This window comes from Pseudopipra pipra, chromosome 9 (assembly GCF_036250125.1).
Source record: "Pseudopipra pipra isolate bDixPip1 chromosome 9, bDixPip1.hap1, whole genome shotgun sequence".
NCBI lineage: Eukaryota > Metazoa > Chordata > Aves > Passeriformes > Pipridae > Pseudopipra > Pseudopipra pipra.
The window spans coordinates 10,638,678-10,658,070 of record NC_087557.1 but is presented as its reverse complement, the minus strand read 5'-3'; the positions used below and the strand labels follow the sequence as shown (position 1 = coordinate 10,658,070).

At 39.3% G+C, this 19,393-nt stretch overlaps 1 protein-coding gene across 9 annotated transcripts in view; it reads left to right on the top strand.

The window, feature by feature from the left end:
* Positions 1-19,393, top strand: part of NTNG1 (netrin G1) — a 150,025-nt gene that overhangs the window by 48,713 nt on the left and 81,919 nt on the right. For all 9 annotated transcript variants that reach the window (XM_064664544.1, XM_064664546.1, XM_064664547.1 and 6 more), the window contains exon 3: positions 16,723-17,363. In XM_064664544.1, the coding sequence (XP_064520614.1) occupies positions 16,723-17,363 (641 nt within the window). The remainder of the gene's footprint in view (positions 1-16,722; positions 17,364-19,393) is intronic.

Here is a 19,393-nt window from a genome sequence, read left to right as displayed (position 1 = left end):
GGATGTGGCTGTTCTGCATCCGCCTCTCCAAGGCACAACAACAATGGAACACCTGAGCTTTGCTAAGACCAGTGCATGCTTGACAGCATGTCATTGTAAAGGTGACAAAAGACCAGCTGGCCATCAACAAAATAATAAAACTGACAATGAGATACATCAAAATGCTGTCAAGATAGGGAATGCCTCCAGGCAGAGGTTGTCTTCATCCCTGTTTGGGCAATGCCCTTCAGCAAGCTGTGGGCTCGGACCACTCCGTGACATGCCACTGCAATAGCAATGTGTAAACAAATAGCAGTAATTAAGACATTCAACAGCCCAGCAGAAAGCTTTGTTCTTTCTCTGTTTAGCTTAAACCATTACATAAATCTTGTTCACGTAACTGAACTATAAACATTCGACACATACCTATGGTATTCAACACAGTTGTGTCCCTTGGACCACTGGGTAAGCTGAAAATGAGCTCCTCAGCTGCAAATAAGAATGAATAGTGGGATGAGACCGAGTTTAAACTCTTTGACATCTGTGATTTTTAATGACAAATGTGGGCTATCTAGTACAGGATCAGAATTTGAACACCATTACTATATAACTTATGCTAAAGTCTTCTGTAGGATGATGGGATCCATTATTTTATAAAAGCTAGTCCGAACCTGAAAATCTGCCTTTTCAGTCTATCTCTTGTAGTTGCATCGTCCCATGCCTGACTTAGCCCTGCTAGCCTACACTCAAACTAATAAAGCCATGCATTTATAGGTGTAGGTATTTAAAAAAATCATGATCCCATTCAGGGTGGTGACTGACAAACATTGAGATCTTAAATGAAGGTGCCCTGAAGGACTTAGAGCCTGCGGTGTAATTTAATTAAGATATCAAAGTGATAGCATTATATCATCTATGACAGCTATTCTATTATAAAGCATTTCTTTAATTAACAAAGGTGATACCTGAGAAGGCAAGCACTGGTATGGAAAACACTTGCCTTACACTCGGAGAAACACAATTACTCTTCAAACTTACTTGAGTCACATATTTGTTTACTGCCTTTTTATTTGCCTTCGGGTGGGGCTATGGCCTCTGTTCTCCGGTTTCACGTGGTCCCCACAGCCCCTGGATGCCACAGGGATCTTGTCCTAAGCCCTGCGACATCTGCAAGCTCCAGGAGCAGAGCAGGGTCTTTTAGTTTTTTCTCACTCAAAAACTTCCTCCTCCTTTTCCTCCACTGACACTGGGGGAGAGCAGCTGATGGCAAAGCAGGCCAGCTCCAGAGGAGCGCAATGTATGCGGAGTTAAAAGCTGCTGGGAAGTGACAGGATGATCTGGGACTTCATAAGCACTGGGATACCTCCTGGAGCTTTTATTCAATTGCTATTCAGGTTTTATTCAGTAAGAACATCTGTTGGTTTCAGTGAAATCTTGTGTAGGAATTAAATTAATTGAATCTCAGGATAGGATTTGCTTCATTGAAAGGAACTTTAGAGAATTTAAATAAACCATAAAGTCCTAATAAAATATTTTCTGTGGCATAAGGTTATTTTCTAAAAGAATATTTAAATATCTCTTCATATATAAGACATACAGTTTAAAATGGTTTTCTTATGTGCTTGCAGATTTAAAAAAAGTCAGAAGTTTCTATTTTTGAGCATCATATCCAAAATTTTGGCATCAGCCAAGTCCTGTCATCAGTTTGTATACAGGTCATTTCTCCAGGTTTGGGGGGTACAGAACCCTAAAAGAAAATGCTAAGTCAGAGTTAAAGCTATTTGCAAACTTTTATATAAATATATATATACAGTTGTGATTCTAAGTTTCTAACTGTTACATCTGCAAAATAGTGTTTACAAAATTAAGTCTAAAAAGCAGTGTAAAAAATATGAAGCTTTAGAGAAGAACTTGACTATTCATAATATCAGATGAAGGAACTGATTTTTTAATTTAAAGCTAGTCAGTACTGTGTTGCAGAATATAGAGAGATAAGTTGAGATATAGAGTCACAAACGTTTGCAAGGAGGCAAGAGATAAACAGCAGATTTTTTTCTTTAATAGCTTCTATGACAAAGACAAGTACCTCTCCAGCTTCTTGAATAAATTACACTAATACGTCATTTCCATAACCTTACTATGTCACTATGAGTTATTAAAATCAAAGATACCTTAACAGACTTGCTTTCTTCTTATATACATTTTGATTATTGGCCAACATTCTGAATTTCCAGAGTTTTCATGCCCATGAAGTATTATTTAACTAATGTATTCAAATGCTATGTAACAGAATTCACAAAAATAACCTCAAATCCATTTAAAATTATTTACAACCCTATGTTCACTTCAGTTGTAAGCTAAAATCAAGAGTTGTTTTTCACTGGTCTCGCTGCAGCACTTTCAGTAAAAGCCGAGTGAAAAATTAGGAGAAATGAAAATTAAAAAAATCCAAGGGCATATCTTTTGAAGTTGCTTTTTTCTTTTATATTTTTGCATTAACATATCACACATAGCCATGTGGAACAGCGTGATTTTGTATGCTCTCTAAAGACATTGTTATAAGCAGAACTATGCCATTTCGTATCCTTAAAACACTTTATTAAGGCCTGAAAATACTCAGATGGTATATGCAAAGTTTTTTTAGGTAAAAAAATGTAAATGTTGCGTACCTTGAAAGAAAAAGGCATATGGCTTTGGCTTGTAGCGTAGCACAGCCTTAAATTTGTGCCAGAGGAAAGAATACTTCACCTTCTCTGAGGTCTTTTATTTTTGCACCCTTGCAAGAACTGATTCATTTTATAAGCAGATATTTTTCATTCCAGTAAGTGCACTTCATATAGCGCCTTTAGTACAAACTGGAACCGAAAATTGCATTTAAGGATAAATGCTGAACAGCACTAGATTGTTTAAATTATAGAGTACCTGTAGGAACACATGCAGGCATATCTGTCACTGTGGCAATGCAACTTCATCCCTCTCTGGCTTCAGGTGCTGCCTTGCCCAGCTACCATCAGACATCAGAAGCACATCCAAGTGTTAGGGAGGTCATGTTGCTGTCGTGCCCCTCACAGAGGCCGCTGAAGATGGAGCTGGGCTATCCTGGTACACTCCTGTCCCTGAGCATCCCTGACCTCTGGGCTGCACAGCCAGGATACTGGCAGCTGCTGCAAGGTTTTGACCTTTCTTATACCTACTGTGAGAAGCAGAGTCTGTTGGAAAGTAGTCCTATAGTCAACTAGCAAGTCCTAAAACAGCATTTTTGCTCAAAAATAGTTGAACAGCTGGACAGGGTGGGATAAAAAATGTAATTTTTCACATTTCAAATGGCAGCAGTTAATTGCATTACTCTATCCAAGGTGTTTCTCTTCATCACATCTTCGGTAAGACATGTGATGGATAGAACTGATAGGGAACATAATATGCCATAATTTATTTCTTCCCAGGGTGATACAGTGGAAAGCAGCATACTTAGAGCTTCTCTTATCATCCTACTCTGTAATAGATTGAAGTGTATTAGGATAAAAGAAATCTCTGTCCTTAAACTTTACCTTCAGGCATCCCAGCAGGCAATTGTAGAAAGTCTATTTTTACCACTATAGAAAAATTACATTCAGTCTCTTCTTGTGAGAAACTTCTCCACCTAATGCTTACCAAAAGTCAAATGCTTTTTAGGATATATTCATTCTACAATGTTCATGAGTTACAGTTCTCTCATCCTGGCATACACACCCAGATTCAATCTCTGTAGGGGGTTAGTAACATGCAAAAAGAATTGGCAGCACAACTTCCACCCAGGCAAACAGCATTGAAATGCCAAGCACCACCACATGGCCCAGGCTGCCCTGGTCTTACTAACGAGGTTGCCTGAGTTAGCCCAATTAATGTGCTGATGACAACTCCTGGTTGTAGTGGAGGCATGCAGAGGTTCAGAGAGAAACCTCACCTTGCAGCAGTCTTGCCACAGCTCTATAGGGAAAGAAGCCTATTCATCTCCAGATTTGAATTACTTTATAATCAACTCAGGAAGCAAGTTTGCCTCAGTTCAAGGGAGTTGCTTGCATGCTACACATCTGATGAGTTAATTGAAAGTATTACATACCTTGTCATAAGCCTTTCTTGCACTTAGAGATGTTCTTGCTTTATTTCAGGTAGAATATTCTCATTCAGACTTGGGAGGTTCTCTGTGGCATTTGGGACAGTACCTGAGGCCATGAAATATTGTTGGGGACTGGTTTCACCCCCAATTCCCATTGCTCTGAGTCTCCCATCTGAGGCAGCAGCAGGAATCATGCAGACATTACTTCCCTGCTCGGCATGGGACAGGAGCAGCTGCTTTCCTTTCCCTTTTAGCAGCCCTGCTATCCAGCCAGTTGGGCTTCTCCATATTTCAGTATGCTATGATGAAATAAATTTTAAAAATGACAGGTTGTTAGGAGACAGCACAACCACACACCGTGCTTGAAGTGTAATTTGCAGATAACAGTCTTAGTATTAACTATTTTAGAAAGTGACTGTATATTTTTCAGAGCTATACAGTTTTTTTTTTATTATGGACATATGTAATAAAGGAAATTACATGACAATCTCCAGCACAGAACTGAACAAATTACTAGTTTATCACAAAGTTTGCAACCCTTCCTCAAAAGATACTGAATGGTGTTTTTTTCATTGAATTACTTATATTGGAGCAGTATCCTAATGTGGATTTGATGAGTGTCTTCATTCTCTTTCAAAGCGCTATGTGCTATAATTTGAATGTGGAGAGACATCACACAATTCATTGTGAATACTAATAAGACATCTCTTCACTGTATAATGAAATTCAGCATTTAAATTTGTTTCTATAACAATTCCCTGTTATGTAGGTATACACTGTGATTCATTAAAAATATTTATTTTATCATCCTGACAAACACAAATGAAGGGAAAACAATGTATCCCACCTTTTAAGAGAAATGAGGTGAAATTGGATTTCACTTACAATTGTCATTATTGTTTATGTTCCTTTTCATTCTTCCTTTAAATGGTTCACATACACACAAGACTCCTTTGAGCCTGGGAATTCTGTAACAAAAATTATCAAATACAACAGAAATGAGTGCAGATTCTGTAGTGATAATAAGATAGACTTTTTTATATATATTTAGAGCAGTGTTCCTGCATAACATCAGCAATTCTAATTGTGGTGTTTGATATTCAGTGTTAATCCATTGGCTCTAAAACTTATTAAAAGCAGCAGTAGACATACTGGTAATATAGGAGCAGATCCGAAATTGTAAAAAATAATAGTGACATTAAGAATCAGAAATAAAATTACAGTTATTGTAGAAATACAGTTTTGCATGAGATCCATGAGCACAGAATCAATAACACTCTGGAGTGTTATTGAACAGTGCCTACAGATGCAGACAGTCCCAAAAGCACAGCTGAGACATCCCCAACAAGAAAAGAATTTCTTCTGTCTCTTTGGTCCCTTTTATTTGTTGTCTGGCTCTTTTCTCTATGGCATTAGCCATAGAATTAATACAAAGACAAAAAAAATTCTCTTTGAAAAAAAGGCCTGTGGAGCAAAGGAAAAGAGTCTGGCTTAGCCCCCACTTGTCTGAGCACTAATTACTTCACTTCTCTGTCTGATCTCCCCCAGCTGTAACTTTGTGGGCAGCTGAACACACCTGCTTGTAAGTCATTTGGAGATTTAGAGCTAAAAACTAATATTACATAACATGGATTGAAAGTTTTTTTACAGCTTTATGTGACACTATTTTGCTACCCTTATTCATAGCTAGTACACTACATCCTATTACATGGGTGGCTTATTGAAACTGGTGTGACAGCATGCAAAATAAAGGACTGTCAGAGTTGGGGAAGACAACCTGCCTTGGCTTAGCAAAGCTGTCTAATTTCAATAATAACAAAGTAAAAGGTTGTTCAGCTTTGGGAAATTAACTGTTTATTGAATGGCACTCAGTGTTTCTCTCATTGGGATGATTAGTAAAACATCAACTTACATTTTGGTAATGCTCTCATCAATATACACATTACTCAGTCTGGGCTGTATAGGTATTTGATTAGACCATCTGTTCTAAGAAGATTACTTTCTTTAGGAAGAAATAAAATGAAATTAAAGATTTTTTTTCCATGTTTTGCATTACACTTGACAAAAGTTACTTAACTATTGGTGCTACTTAGGAATCCTCTTTAACAATCTTAAAAGTCTCCCACAGAGGATGCAGGAATTACCCCAGGAAAACTATTAAAGCTGGCAGTGGTTTGTCACAGGCAATCATTAATGAATACCATGGAGGATTTAGTATACTTCTGCTCATTGTCTGGCCATAATTCATAGTTGATATCCCAGAGATTTTGCAGAATGACTGTGTAGCTGCACATTTAGGGAAGCAAATAGCATCTTAAAAGTTGGTTGGTGGAAATTATAAGTGGGAAATAAATGGTAAGATCTTGTTTCTGAGGATGAATACTTAAACAAGGACTCTGTCTTTACAAGGCTAGTTAAGGTTTGGGGTTTGGTTTTGTTAGTTTCCCTTTTAACTTCCTCGTACAGGAGTTATGTGTTTCAGTGCATGAAAATAGTCTTGTGTAAACTGTCAATCAGAATATCTTGATATGTGCACTGATATACAGTGCATTTGGCTATCTCAGTCTTCATTAATACAGACTACCAGTATTCTGAGTAAAACATAAAACCTACAGTCACAAGGACATAACATGACATACCTTCCATCACACTCTGCTGTACTTCCCAGGTGTAGCATATTCTACAGTTCCACTTTTACGAAAGAATAAAATTATCAAATAAAGCAATGAATTTAGATTGTAGAGCTTGCAACAGCAGTACCCTCAGTGCAGACCTGGGTAGCATTTGCAGGTGCTGTGTTTACATCTGTCGTAAAGGAAATAATCTAAACCTGTTGTCCTAAATCCTGCTGTTCTTCTTAAAAATAAAATTGTAATGATGCCTTGGGGGGGCATATGTATTGAAATTCATTTTTTGGGGACAGAAATGGTTTTGCTTAAGCCCAATACACATGTGTGCACCCTGAGTGGTCCTTTACAGTATAAATAACACATGCACGTGCAAGTAACTATTTTTATATGTAAATGACCTTTCAACAGATAAACATGAGTATGACAGCACAGGCTAATTTCACTCTTTGTTCACTATTTAAGTGTGTTTTCATGTTGCCCTTAAGCCAGTCAATCTATCTGCACTGCTTCACTTCCTTCCCAGCTGTTGCATCCCTTCTGGCAGTATCAGCACTCATCTGGCCAAGCAGTATGTCAGATCAGAGGCTTGATTCAGTGAAAATCTTAAGATTGGGGAAAAAAGTGCTTGCTTTCCAGACACATCCAGCTCACCATAACTGCTAGGCACAAAGGTGGGATCCCCCAAGTTTGTAGGAAATTTGTCCTTAGAGAGAAGCTGCCAGCTCAGAAACCATCAGCTCCCCAGCAGGAGTGCAGGGAGAGGCAAATAGGGAAAGGGCTGAGCAAGCAGCACATTGCTAGATTTCAGGCTGATGCTCGCTTGAGGCAGGGCTGAGCCCGTAGCAAAGATACAACCCTGAAGGAAAGAGATACGCTGGAAGCTGCTGGACCAGAAAAGTAGCACAATGGTATTTCTTAAATTGTTTTCCAATTTTTTCAGGGCCCCCCCTTCAAACCCAGGAGAGTTAAGTTTGTACCATTTTAGAGAGTAGCCTCATTTTAATTTAGTGCAAAATTACCTTTAGTGACTGGAAGCCCTTGGTCTGTTTTGCTGTGCTGTGAGGAAGAGAGCAAGTGAGCAGCTGCGAGGCTGGGAACCCTCTGTCTCCCTCTGTGTACATGTAGCCTTACACCCACCCTTACCTTCCAAACCAGCCACTTGAAACTATGTGATACTGCTTTGTAACCATAATTCGAGCTTCACTGAATCTGAGAATTCCCAAATTTTTAAACATTAATTATACATACATAGATATACATATTACCTATCATTGTTCAATCAGCCAAGTCTAACATGTAACTTGAGTTATTGTGTCAACTGCATATATAAGTGCTGAAGTTGTTTCTACATAATCCTAGAGGGACATTAGCATTTCAGACTTCTACTACCCAGTTCAAACCTGCACAGAAATCAGTAATATAGAGGTTAAGTGGACATTATTTAAAAAAAAAAAAAATTTCTTCATGTAATTTGCTTTATAGTAACTGCCTGTAATAGTGTGGACTTTTCTTATTACACTATATTTAAATACGTTGGAATAGACAAAAAAGCTTTGCTTGTTTAGAAATAGTCTGTTGATTTTGACTTTACATTTTTGTATGTGCTTATGTAAAATACTTTTGAAGTTTAAATCAGATGCAGCAGTTCTACTCTGTAAGTATTTGAATGCTGTAGAATAGCTGCATGCTATTAAAAACCTATGGCAGTCTGCTTTGGTGGACAGTCAGATTGTTATTAAAGCCATGTTAATGACCTACATAGCATTTTAGAAAGCTTCTGGATTGAAAAATATCATAGCTAAGAGAAAAAAGAATAAGGGGCTTTGTACATCTTTCTCAATAAGTAAATAATGCATTCAGCATTATCATTAAGATATTTAAGGGGCAATTTGGTAATGGAGAAGTTTAGCCCACATATATTAGGGACAGAAGGTTTTTAAACTGCAGTATAAATCCATCCAGTTATATCTAACATCTTACCATGACAATTACTAATCAGTAATGGCTTTGTGAAAAAAGTTTTCATTCAAATTCCATTTAAACTATATACGCAATAATCATAGTTGTCCTTTAATGGAGAGATCCAGAGCCATGTAGTTTTCATTCAAGTAATTAAAACATTGTACATTTATTTTTCATTAACTTCAGTATTTTTATGTTTCTGTACTGCTCATTTCTAACCTCACATGAGAGTTGGTATGTGCATGACTTTTTTAGAGCTGTGATGAACGCTCTGCATAAAGAGCTGTCCAAGTAAGATGCATTTACTGAAATTAGCATAGGACAGGATTTGCACGGAACACCATTGTAGCTCATCAGTTAAACACCACACTGGTGCTCTGTTCTGCTCACTTCATTTGATTTACACAAAAATCAGTTTGAAATTCATGGCCTGTACCTGAAGGTACTCAGTGACCAGGACTTGCGGCATCAATATTTTTCACAAGCCTCCACGCTACCAGTCCAGAGCTGTCCACCAGGAAGACAAGAAAACCCTTACCACAGGAGCGGGGGCCACAGGGACAGAAGGTGGAGCTTTCTGGGGAACCAGTTAGAAAGCTATGAACAACCTTTTGCAGAAGCCACAGCCATCACAAATCAGCTGCCTCCAGCACTATGGCAAAGCACATTTCTTCTTCTCTTGCCTGTGGGCAGTAGAAACACAGAACTAGTTACATTTACTTCTTGAATTATGTCATGTACCAGCAGAGACCCTTCTCCTGCTCATACACAACTCACCCACTGAGAGGGAACACCAGCCAAGCCCTGCCCACAGTGGTCAATCATATCCCTCAGCAGGGAGCAGGAGGGCAAGGAGCAGCAGGAACAGTCACCCAGTGCAGGGACAGATGTGAAGGGTTCTCCTAGATGTGGGAGACCCACCCCAGCACCAGCTGTGCCCTCACCAACACATGCCATCCCACGTGGTGTCAGGGGACACCAGTGGCCCATCAGCAGCCCCAGGTACAACATATGGGCAAAGCAGGGTCACAGAGGGAGCCCCTTTAGGAAGACCAGAAGGAAACAAGACTGCAACACAACCCTGTAGCCCACCCAGGAGAACAGCCCCGATGGAGACCTCGGCCTGAGCTTAAATAGGGCCTGGGCCTGGGGCCCACCTGAGGCTGGTCACGGACATCAACCCCTGCTGCTCAGGTGGGGCTGGCCAGAGCTATTAAAGCCTGCTGGGGTCCTCCGTAGTTTCTCAGATGTTTTGCTTTCCACGGTTTTCTTTTTTGGATCAAAAATCTGAACACAATTTATAACCACAAATAAATTAAAAAAAATTTTAAAAAATGTATTTAATTTTAGTGTTTCCAGAACCTTGATTCTTCCTGCTGTCACCAAGGTGATTTAATTCCCTCCATGATCTATGCGGTCACCAATACCATCTTTTCATGATAATGGACCAGCTTCTTCTGTGCTGGGTTTTTCTTGCCCAAGGATGACACCTTTCAACTGTAGATTTTAGACATCTCCTTCTTTCTACCCTCTCTACCTCTTACTACCCATTCTAATTCATGGATAGTCCAAAATAATAAAAAAGTGAGCAAGATGAGAGCTGTATCAGAACACAAAATCTAAGGTAGAGACACCCAAGGTGGTTGTTACTGACAGTATAAACTATTCCCAGTTGAGGACACCCCTGTATCTCCTGCATGACTTCCTTGCCAGAGCTCCTGCAGGGCAGCAAGGTGGCTGGAAAAGTGGGTCAGATGAAAATGTACTGATGTGAGCTGAGCATGATGCTGCAGATTGATACCCTCTGCTGCCTTGTCCAAGGAGTGCTCTCATGGATGGGCTGGCTTACCCAGGATGAGTGCCAGTGTGCTGAGAGAAGGGAATTCTACATACCTTGGGATGTCAGTTTCTCAAATCCAGATATGCATCCGGTGTAAAAGAACCTCAGGTTTTCTTGAAACATTTGCCGTATTGTTCAGCCAGAGCTCAGCACAATGGGGTCCCAGCGTTACACAGTCATGACACTGCATAAGTTATAAATAGGAAAGTGATTATATTGCCAGATAGCTGCTGATACAGGAGGAAAACACCAATATTGAGCTTCTGAAATACCAAAACCACACTTGGATCAGTGCCAGCAGATCTGCCTTAAGGTTATGCCAGAAGGATCAAGTGGTCAAAATAACATCAGCAAGGCTGCCGAGTCGAAGACAGTCTGAGAAGCATAAAGCCACCCACTAGGATTTAATAAAATTTTCACCCCTCAAAAGTGGGTAGAGATATTTCAGAGGAAACAAAACTCCGTTTGCCTCATAAAGTAAATTGAAAAGTATTTCCAAAAAGTAACTAAAGTATCTAAAAGGAGAGAATGTTCTGCTAGGAATTAAATGCCTTTGGCAAGTGCACCACATTTGTGCTGCAAATATTAAAATGTTTTCCTATTATACATTTTCAGTTCATAGTATTGAAGAGAGGCAATAATCTGAGAACTACTCTGAGTGCCAAGAATGCCTTCACATGATCTACCAAAAGGCTTTGGAAGAAACAGTACAATATAATCAGGGATTACAGAGTTCATCATGCTAAAGCATTTCTCTCTAATTCTGCATCTATATGTAAATTTGGGATAGAATTCCATACCTCATAGAGGTGTTGTCATGAAGATTAATTAGCTAGGTTTGTGTTCCACAAGGCAAAGTGCCAGATCTTTAGAGGCTTAAATATCTTTTTTAAATCTGAATTTTATGGGCCTTCTTGCACCGAGTTTGTTGCAGGATCAGGGCCGTAATCTGCAATGTACTTTCAAGCTTAAAACTGCACGAAGTTGTTAAGCATTATTATCTATTTTTGGCCATTCACATCCTCTCTGGTTTAATCTTTTTAAGTCTCCCCAGAAGTTATTGATTTAAATATGCTTTTATTTTCTTTTTTGCTGGTTTTGAAGAATGTATATTGTTCAGCCTGCAGCTCAGAGTTCAAAGTGCTTGTCTGGCCATCCAGATGCCTCTCACTTGGGAGCTCTGTGAAAGAGCTTGAAATCTTCCACTGAAATTTTAGCACTTTTTCTTTCTTAACTTAAATCACTTTAACTTAAAATGCTGTCATTGCAGTGATGAAAGGCTATTGATGGTAAAATGTTCTTGTCTACAGCCATTCCTGTCTTCATCACAACAATAATTCTGCAGACATTGACCGAGATGCTCTCAAACCAGCTAATGGATGTAGTGAGTTTGATAACATCAATTATCATTCAACAGATCCTGTGCCTTGCCAATCCCCCACCACACTGTTTGCCCTTAGTAGGACAACAACCTAATGAGTAGTATCCCACAATTAATGGTTTCATAATCTGGCTCTTTCATGGTAAACAAGTAATTCCTGGTTAGAAACCACATGCAAAATGTAAGCATTAGGGCAATTGCTGCTATTAGCTATTACTGTCTAATTAGTCATCGACAATGTACAGCTTGGCACCAAGTGAACTAATTCTATGATCTCTTGAAAAGGAAAACAGAAATACTCTATTATTTCCAAAAGTGTGATTTGAATGCAGTAATTTACCACACAGCCTCTCTCCAAATGTGAGTCAGGCTGTATTTATTTCTTGTCTGGTGCATCTGAGCTAATTACCTTGAGGCAGCAGTATAAAAATCAGTTGCTGTGATTCACTTCTTGAAAATGTATTTTGCTTCTTCTTAAAATCTTGGCCTGCTTGACCTCAGCAGCCTTCCCCAATTTGAAAACGCAAGTTATAATCCTCTGTAGGGATTTAGCCAGGTGTCTATTACAGCATGTAATCTGTGATACAGCTTCCAATATTCATGCTACAGAAGGGTTAAGCCCCTCTGTCTTTGTTCCTGAATGAAAAAGTCCATGAGGTGTTAGTGTGGACAGGGAATAGATTGAAAGAAGCAACATCTTCAATCAAACCATAAGCCTGTGTGGGTGTCACTGAGGAGCTGTACTGGTGAGAGACCAGAGGCTTCACCTGGGCAGCAGCACTCAAACTTTAACCCTTGAATGGCAGCTTCAGCACTGCTGCTGGCTCCCCTGCTGACATTCAACAGTCATACTACTGCTAGACCTCTGTTTTTAACCAAAATCCTCACTCTAGGATCACTGTCCCATCCATCACTGAGCTGTTCCTAAGGAGGCACTTGGTAAGACAGTGCTGCCCAGTGGGAACAAGGCCAGCCCCAGTGCCCTGTCCCAGGCAGGGACACTTGCAGAGCACCTCAGACACCACTATGGAAGTTCAAGCTGGCTGGCACAAACAGACATTACTGTGTGCTAAAACAAACTAAATCCAGCTAATTGAGGGGAAACCCTACTGGGACCAGTCAGCCCTACTCAGCAGCTTCTCAGGTAACTGCTTTTTCCAGCCAGGGCTGAACGTAATCAAGTCATAATACAGCCATGTGCCTTTGCTGTGCCTGCAAAACAGGTACCCCTCCTCCTAAAGCCAAAACTTTTAGACTATGTCAGTAGTTTTGGTAATATTTTTAATTCCATGAGCAGCCAAAACCAAAATAAATAGCAATCTTATTTGCCTGCCTGCAAGGAGCTATTTAATATCAATCTCCAATTACTGTACAGGAAAATAGTGGGTTTCTTTTAGATGTTTGTGGTGTTGAGAAAGACTCAGCTACTTTTTATGCTAATTGGCAGTAAAGTGTTTAGAACTATTTATCAGTGTTTAATTATTTAGAACTCTCCTAATGGCTTAAATATAATTTTTAAAAGTTATAAATATTTTCCACCTTGTCCAACAGAAGAGCTGCTCCTTGGAAGGCTTAAATGAAGATCTGTTTATGGCTGCCTGCTAGTCACAACTAGTCACAAGTTACTTACAGTTGTTAATGCTCTGGTCCTTTAGATGTCCCCAACACAGACTGAGCTTAGTTTTCACAAATTGGGGAAAGTTTATCTTTGTTGTATTCATTTTACTGAGACAGAAATCTTAAAGAGGATTGTTATAGAGATCAAGATATTAAAATATGTAACTAATCACATTTAAATTAATTGTTTTCATAATAACATGTACTAAGGGATGTTCATGTAGAGTAAGACCCTTCTACACTGTTTCGGTAGTGTTAGTATGACTTACCATGCAAATTACATTTAAGATTAATTAGAAGCAGTTTAAAGCCAAGTTGCTGGTAGAGAAAATGGGAACCTGACTCCAAGCCTCTGAAGCAATAATTATGTTAAATATTTCAAAATTACGTCAGCAACTGCCATGTCAGACAGAGGGGAACTTACCTAAGCTCATAATTTCTCTCCTCGTCCCAGTGTTAGAATTCAGGATGTTTATTTTATCAGTTTATATCAGCTTAGCTATTTTTCTCCTAATTTTATCTTTGGAGTACTTGAACTTCACACAGGTTATTTTGGTGTCATCAAATCATATATCTCTTAAAATAGAATTGTGTGCCATAAAATTAAAACAATAATTCCATTTATTTGGGAGGATACGCATTCACTGTGCTGTTCTTTTAGGTAACTTATTGCAACCAGCTCTATCACCTTACTTCATTCACATTAGCTTGTGGGGTTTTTAGAGCCCCCTCTCCCAGTTATTCTCTGATTCTCTTGGCACCTCAGCTTTTGCTAAAAAGCAAAAGATAAAAGGCAAAGAGAGCAAAGTAAATCAATTAATATACAGAAAGAAAGACTACATCCCATACAATCTGGGTTACCCGCTGAAGTCATAAAACATGCCTTCTCCAGCATCCAGGGACTAGTGGATCAGAGCGGCTTTAGTTTTTAACAGGAAGAATCACAACAGACTCAGTGATTGTTTGTGGAAAAGGAAAACAAAGCCATCCCTCAGCAGTGCTTAATGCACTGGCTACACAGGAGCATTTATTTGCTGGGTTTCAACACCCATGACCTCCCAGTGAAGTTGCTTTTACGAAAGCAAGGGCAGAAGCATATAGGTTATAGGTACACAGGCAGCTTTGTGGCATTGGGTACAGAAGGGACCAGATTTTTCTAGGAAACCTCAGACAGGTGTGATTTACGCAACTCTCAGCATTTTCTGAAAAACTGGTATTTACATATAGCCAAAGGGTCTGGAACCTTACAGATTTCACAACGTGTATATTTTCCCTGAGGAAAAGAAAAGGCCTTTGTAAGTTAGCAAATTCTGGCATTTATATCTGATATATTAAATGGAACTTAAATATTAAAATATTCGGTGTTTTCTCTATTCTTTTTGAAACTTAGTTTTAATTTTCACTGTTTTATTCAAAAGGAAGGCATAGAAATAGCAACCCTGAGCTTAAAATCAGAGCTGTAACAGGGACTTATTATAGACAATATTTTGCAGAGTATTTCCAGTTACAGCTGCATGCTTTGAAGCTGTCAGCAGCATGCTGTTTTTCAAATAACCCTTTTTGTTGTCTTGTAGTTTTCTTTCATAACTTCCAGTCCCAGTGAATTGTTGTCAGTTTTAGCATTCAGCTGTATTAACAAGAGAGAGAGAAAGAAAATACTATTTTCCAGCCCAGGTAAGAGGAATTTGCCAGTGGGGAGGGCAAAGTCAGTGCAGAAGTTCTTTTGCTTTTGTTTTGTGGGAGTATGTCAAGGAGCAGAGCAGTGGCCAAGGTGGAAACTGATGTTCGAAACCCATTTCCCACAGTGGATAGCATTGAATTGCTTCATTGCCCTGAGGCTTTGAGGTGGAGAGAAGCATAACTGTAATTATAAGAAAAGAAAAGGTTGATCATCATATTGGGGCTTTTTCTGTTTTCAGGGTAGGTGCAGGGAGCTCTGATTAATGACAATAATAGCTACACTTATAACCTCATCGAGCTCTGCTAGGTATAGTGATGTGCATATTTTTCCCCAGCAGTGCTGACCATCAGCGAATAGAGGCATGGCTTCTTCCACCATCTGTATGTCAGGCAGAGGGAAGGATATAGAGCAGCGGCTGCTCTCTGGAACAAACGCAGAATGAACAAGTAGCAAAATACTAATGCACTGTTGAAAGGTGAAATTAGACATACGTGATTCAGTGCAGCCTACGGGGTCTGATATCTTGGCAACTGCTACAAGATATCCCCAATCTGCAGACAAAATAGCCTTTGTGAAGAAGCAGAAGATTGTAGTGTGCAAGTTAATGCATCAAAAGGCCAGAAAGAGAATAATTCACTTTCACCTTGCTACAGAGGACAAGCAGCAATAAAAGCTGTGCACTATTGGCAAGCTTTTTTTGTTGCTGTTTTTAACTCAACCCTCAGTTCAGAGCTACAGCCACCTTGGCAATGTTCCAGCTGAAGCTGCTGACATCTCCCACCTAATCAAGTGCTGGATTATTTGTCCTGATAAATTGAAGCTGGTGCCTCATGAAAAGTCTTTCCTGAAGTACTTCAGTACCCTGTAATAAGATGGCAGATATCTGAATCAAGCCCCAGAGCAGACAGAGCACTGTTTTTCTACTGGCTTTTGGTAGCAAGTGCAAAGGTTTTAAGGCAAGGTGGTGTTGAGCTGGGAGCATGGTTGAGCATGATAAATTTCACATCTGGGTGAAAGGAAACTTGAAGGTGTACTGAATACTGGTTCATACTGAGTACATACAGGCTGCACTGCTAACCAGAAAACACTTACCCCAAAAATTACTTCTTTCGTGGGTGGAGCTCTGAGGAACATACTTGTTTTGAAAAGGAATTCTCTTTGGCTGCTGCGCTTTCTAAGAGTTGGAGTTACTGAACTATTAGAGACTTGCCTACTGTTCTCAGTCTTTGTGACTCAATCCCTGGTCTGAGCCATTCAGGGTAAATAAGGTTTTTTCTTTCTTTAGCATATACTAAGAAAAATGTTAATATTACAGAAGCAGGGATGCTCTATATGTTGCGTTTGTACATTTACTTTGACAGGTAAAACAGCCAGGATAAATCTCATTAAGATAAAGGTATTACTTGCAAGCATTTGTTTTTTTCTCTCTTGGTTTAACTCCTGGAGAAAAAGCAGCAGTTCTCAGTCAAGAAACATCTTTATGTGTCACAGTCACCTATATTGTGCCTCTTGTAACACTGTTTTGCTCTTTTTCAGGGGAATCCCTACATGTGCAATAATGAATGTGATGCAAGTACCCAAGAACTGGCTCATCCTCCAGAACTGATGTTTGATCTTGAAGGAAGACATCCCTCCACGTTTTGGCAGTCCACAACTTGGAAGGATTATCCAAAGCCTCTTCATGTTAATATTACGCTCTCCTGGAACAAAACCATTGAGCTCACAGACAACATAGTTATCACTTTTGAATCTGGCCGTCCAGACCAAATGATCCTGGAGAAATCACTTGACTATGGACGAACATGGCAGCCCTACCAATACTATGCCACAGACTGCCTAGATGCTTTTCACATGGATCCAAAATCAGTGAGGGATTTATCACAGCACACAGTCCTAGAAATCATTTGCACAGAGGAATACTCTACTGGGTACATGACAAATAGTAAAATAATCCACTTTGAAATTAAAGATAGATTTGCTTTTTTTGCTGGACCTCGGCTTCATAACATGGCTTCTCTTTATGGCCAGCTTGACACAACCAAGAAGTTAAGAGATTTCTTTACCATCACGGATCTGAGGATAAGACTGCTTAGGCCAGCAACGGGTGAAATATATGTAGATGAGCAACACCTGGCACGCTACTTTTATGCAATTTCAGACATAAGGGTATATGGAAGGTAAGTGAATATATAACTTTAGAAACAGGCGTGTTTGATTTTAGAAGTTATTCAAAACCGTTTATTTCCCTAAACATGATGACATTTTCTGTGAAGACATGTTCACTGGAAATCAGGCTCACCTGAAGGCCATTTCTGGTCATATTAGAAGTTTCTGACTCTCACAGGACAAAGTCCCATGTGTTCGCAGGCACTAGACTTGGATCTTGAGCCCTAGGTCTCACAAGCAGGATAGCATTGCTTCATATGTTGGCTCAGGAATTCACCCTGGAATTGAGACACTTTCTTCTTTTATGTAGTTGGAGCCTGCTCTGAGAGCAGTTAACTAAAAACAGAGATTCTGTTTTATCATTTGACTTTTCCAGGCCTTTAATGTAAGCTGTGATTGATACAGCAGCTCTTGCATGAACCCTTCCCACTAGGTCCAGCTGTGAACAAGGAGGGCAGCAGAGAGTAGAGTCCATTCCTTGTACTTTAATTAGCTCTGAAATGCAGTGAAGCTGATTTAAAATGGAAAAAAAAGCAACAGTGTTTTAGAGAGACTGATTTGAATATAACAAAGATGATTATTCAGCTGGATTCAAGACAAAGAGTTCCCTCTAGGGCAAGCGGTGGCCAGTGTCAGGTGCTGTAGTCCCAAAAATAATAACCATGTGATGACATTCCTATCAGGAAATTGTCTTCCCAACTCAGACTAGCAATTGACTGATGCCCTCAAGCAGGAGGGTGATCCTTTTACATGTGTCTTGGATGCCAGTTTGTTCGGAAGAAATAAATGGGATCATCTCTATTAGCAATTCACTCACCTCTCTAATATACCTTATCTTTCTCCTCTGTTTCTTCTGTAGAGAGTTGAAGTCTTCCATTTTAAAAAACTTTTTTCTTTTTTTTTAAGAGAAGCTAAGTATCAAAACAAATGGAAAAGCTAATGCACCTTGGAAGGCCAGGGGCTCTCATTGCAGACGCAGAACTGAGTGAAAAAAAAATAGCGACTGTGATTATGTAAAACACTGGTGACTATATTTTTATTATTCCTGTGGTGAAAATCAAAATCATCAAAATACATTTCTTAGGACTGTAGATTTAGTATGTAGTTACGGTCTTCTGTATCCACACCAAATACATACCCATACATGAAGGATCACTAATTTAACATTAGAAAGTATAAGATAAATGTTGCTGTTTCAAGAATTTTTCTTTTAATACTCATTAGTAACATTGTAAATAATATTTCCGAAGTCTTTTGGGAGGGCTAAGTGGATCATAAACAGCTTAAGATACTGTTTTAATTAGCTTGATAAAATTAGTCTCAGTGTAGAAAAAAAATTACACCTATGTTCTATTTAATGTGTATCCTTTCTCCACTGGGTTCCACATAGGTTAGCTCTACTGAGGCATCATATCAAAGCTCAGGATTTGAAGATCCTTAGGCTTTAAGGAAAGCCTGCTCCCCATCTGAAAACCCATTTGGAGCTTAGTCTGACTTCAATTAGACTATCAGTGCTTTATCAAAGAAAGCATCTGAAGGATTAAAAAAGGGTGCATTGCATGCAAATTAGAAACAGAAACCTTCTGAGAACGTCTGGGGCTCAGCAATCTTGTGAAAAATTATCTATAGAAATGAAACGTGACTGTACAGAGAACTTATCTGATGCTGATGCTTGTTGTCTAAATGCTGCAGTAATTGGACACATGCTTTAAAAGAAATATCTGATAGGTAATAGTACCTCACTAAATTAGATTCATGTGAATTCTTATCACTGTTCTGCTAATGAGAAGAACAGCTCTTTAGGGATTTGGTGCCGTTTCCTTCAGTGTCTTGTGAACCCTCCTTGTTAAAGACTTCGGGGCTTGCTTACTGCTAAGTAGCTGTGGGGCTGCAATACACAGCTCCTGGTTGTTACGGTGCACCAAATGTAACTTGCAGTAAGCCCACTCTCACCTGGTTTTAGGTATTTTTTTTGTCTCTACCAGAAACCTTATAGCTCCCTCCAGTCTCCCAATCAGCATTCCAGGCATGTGCCCTGGCA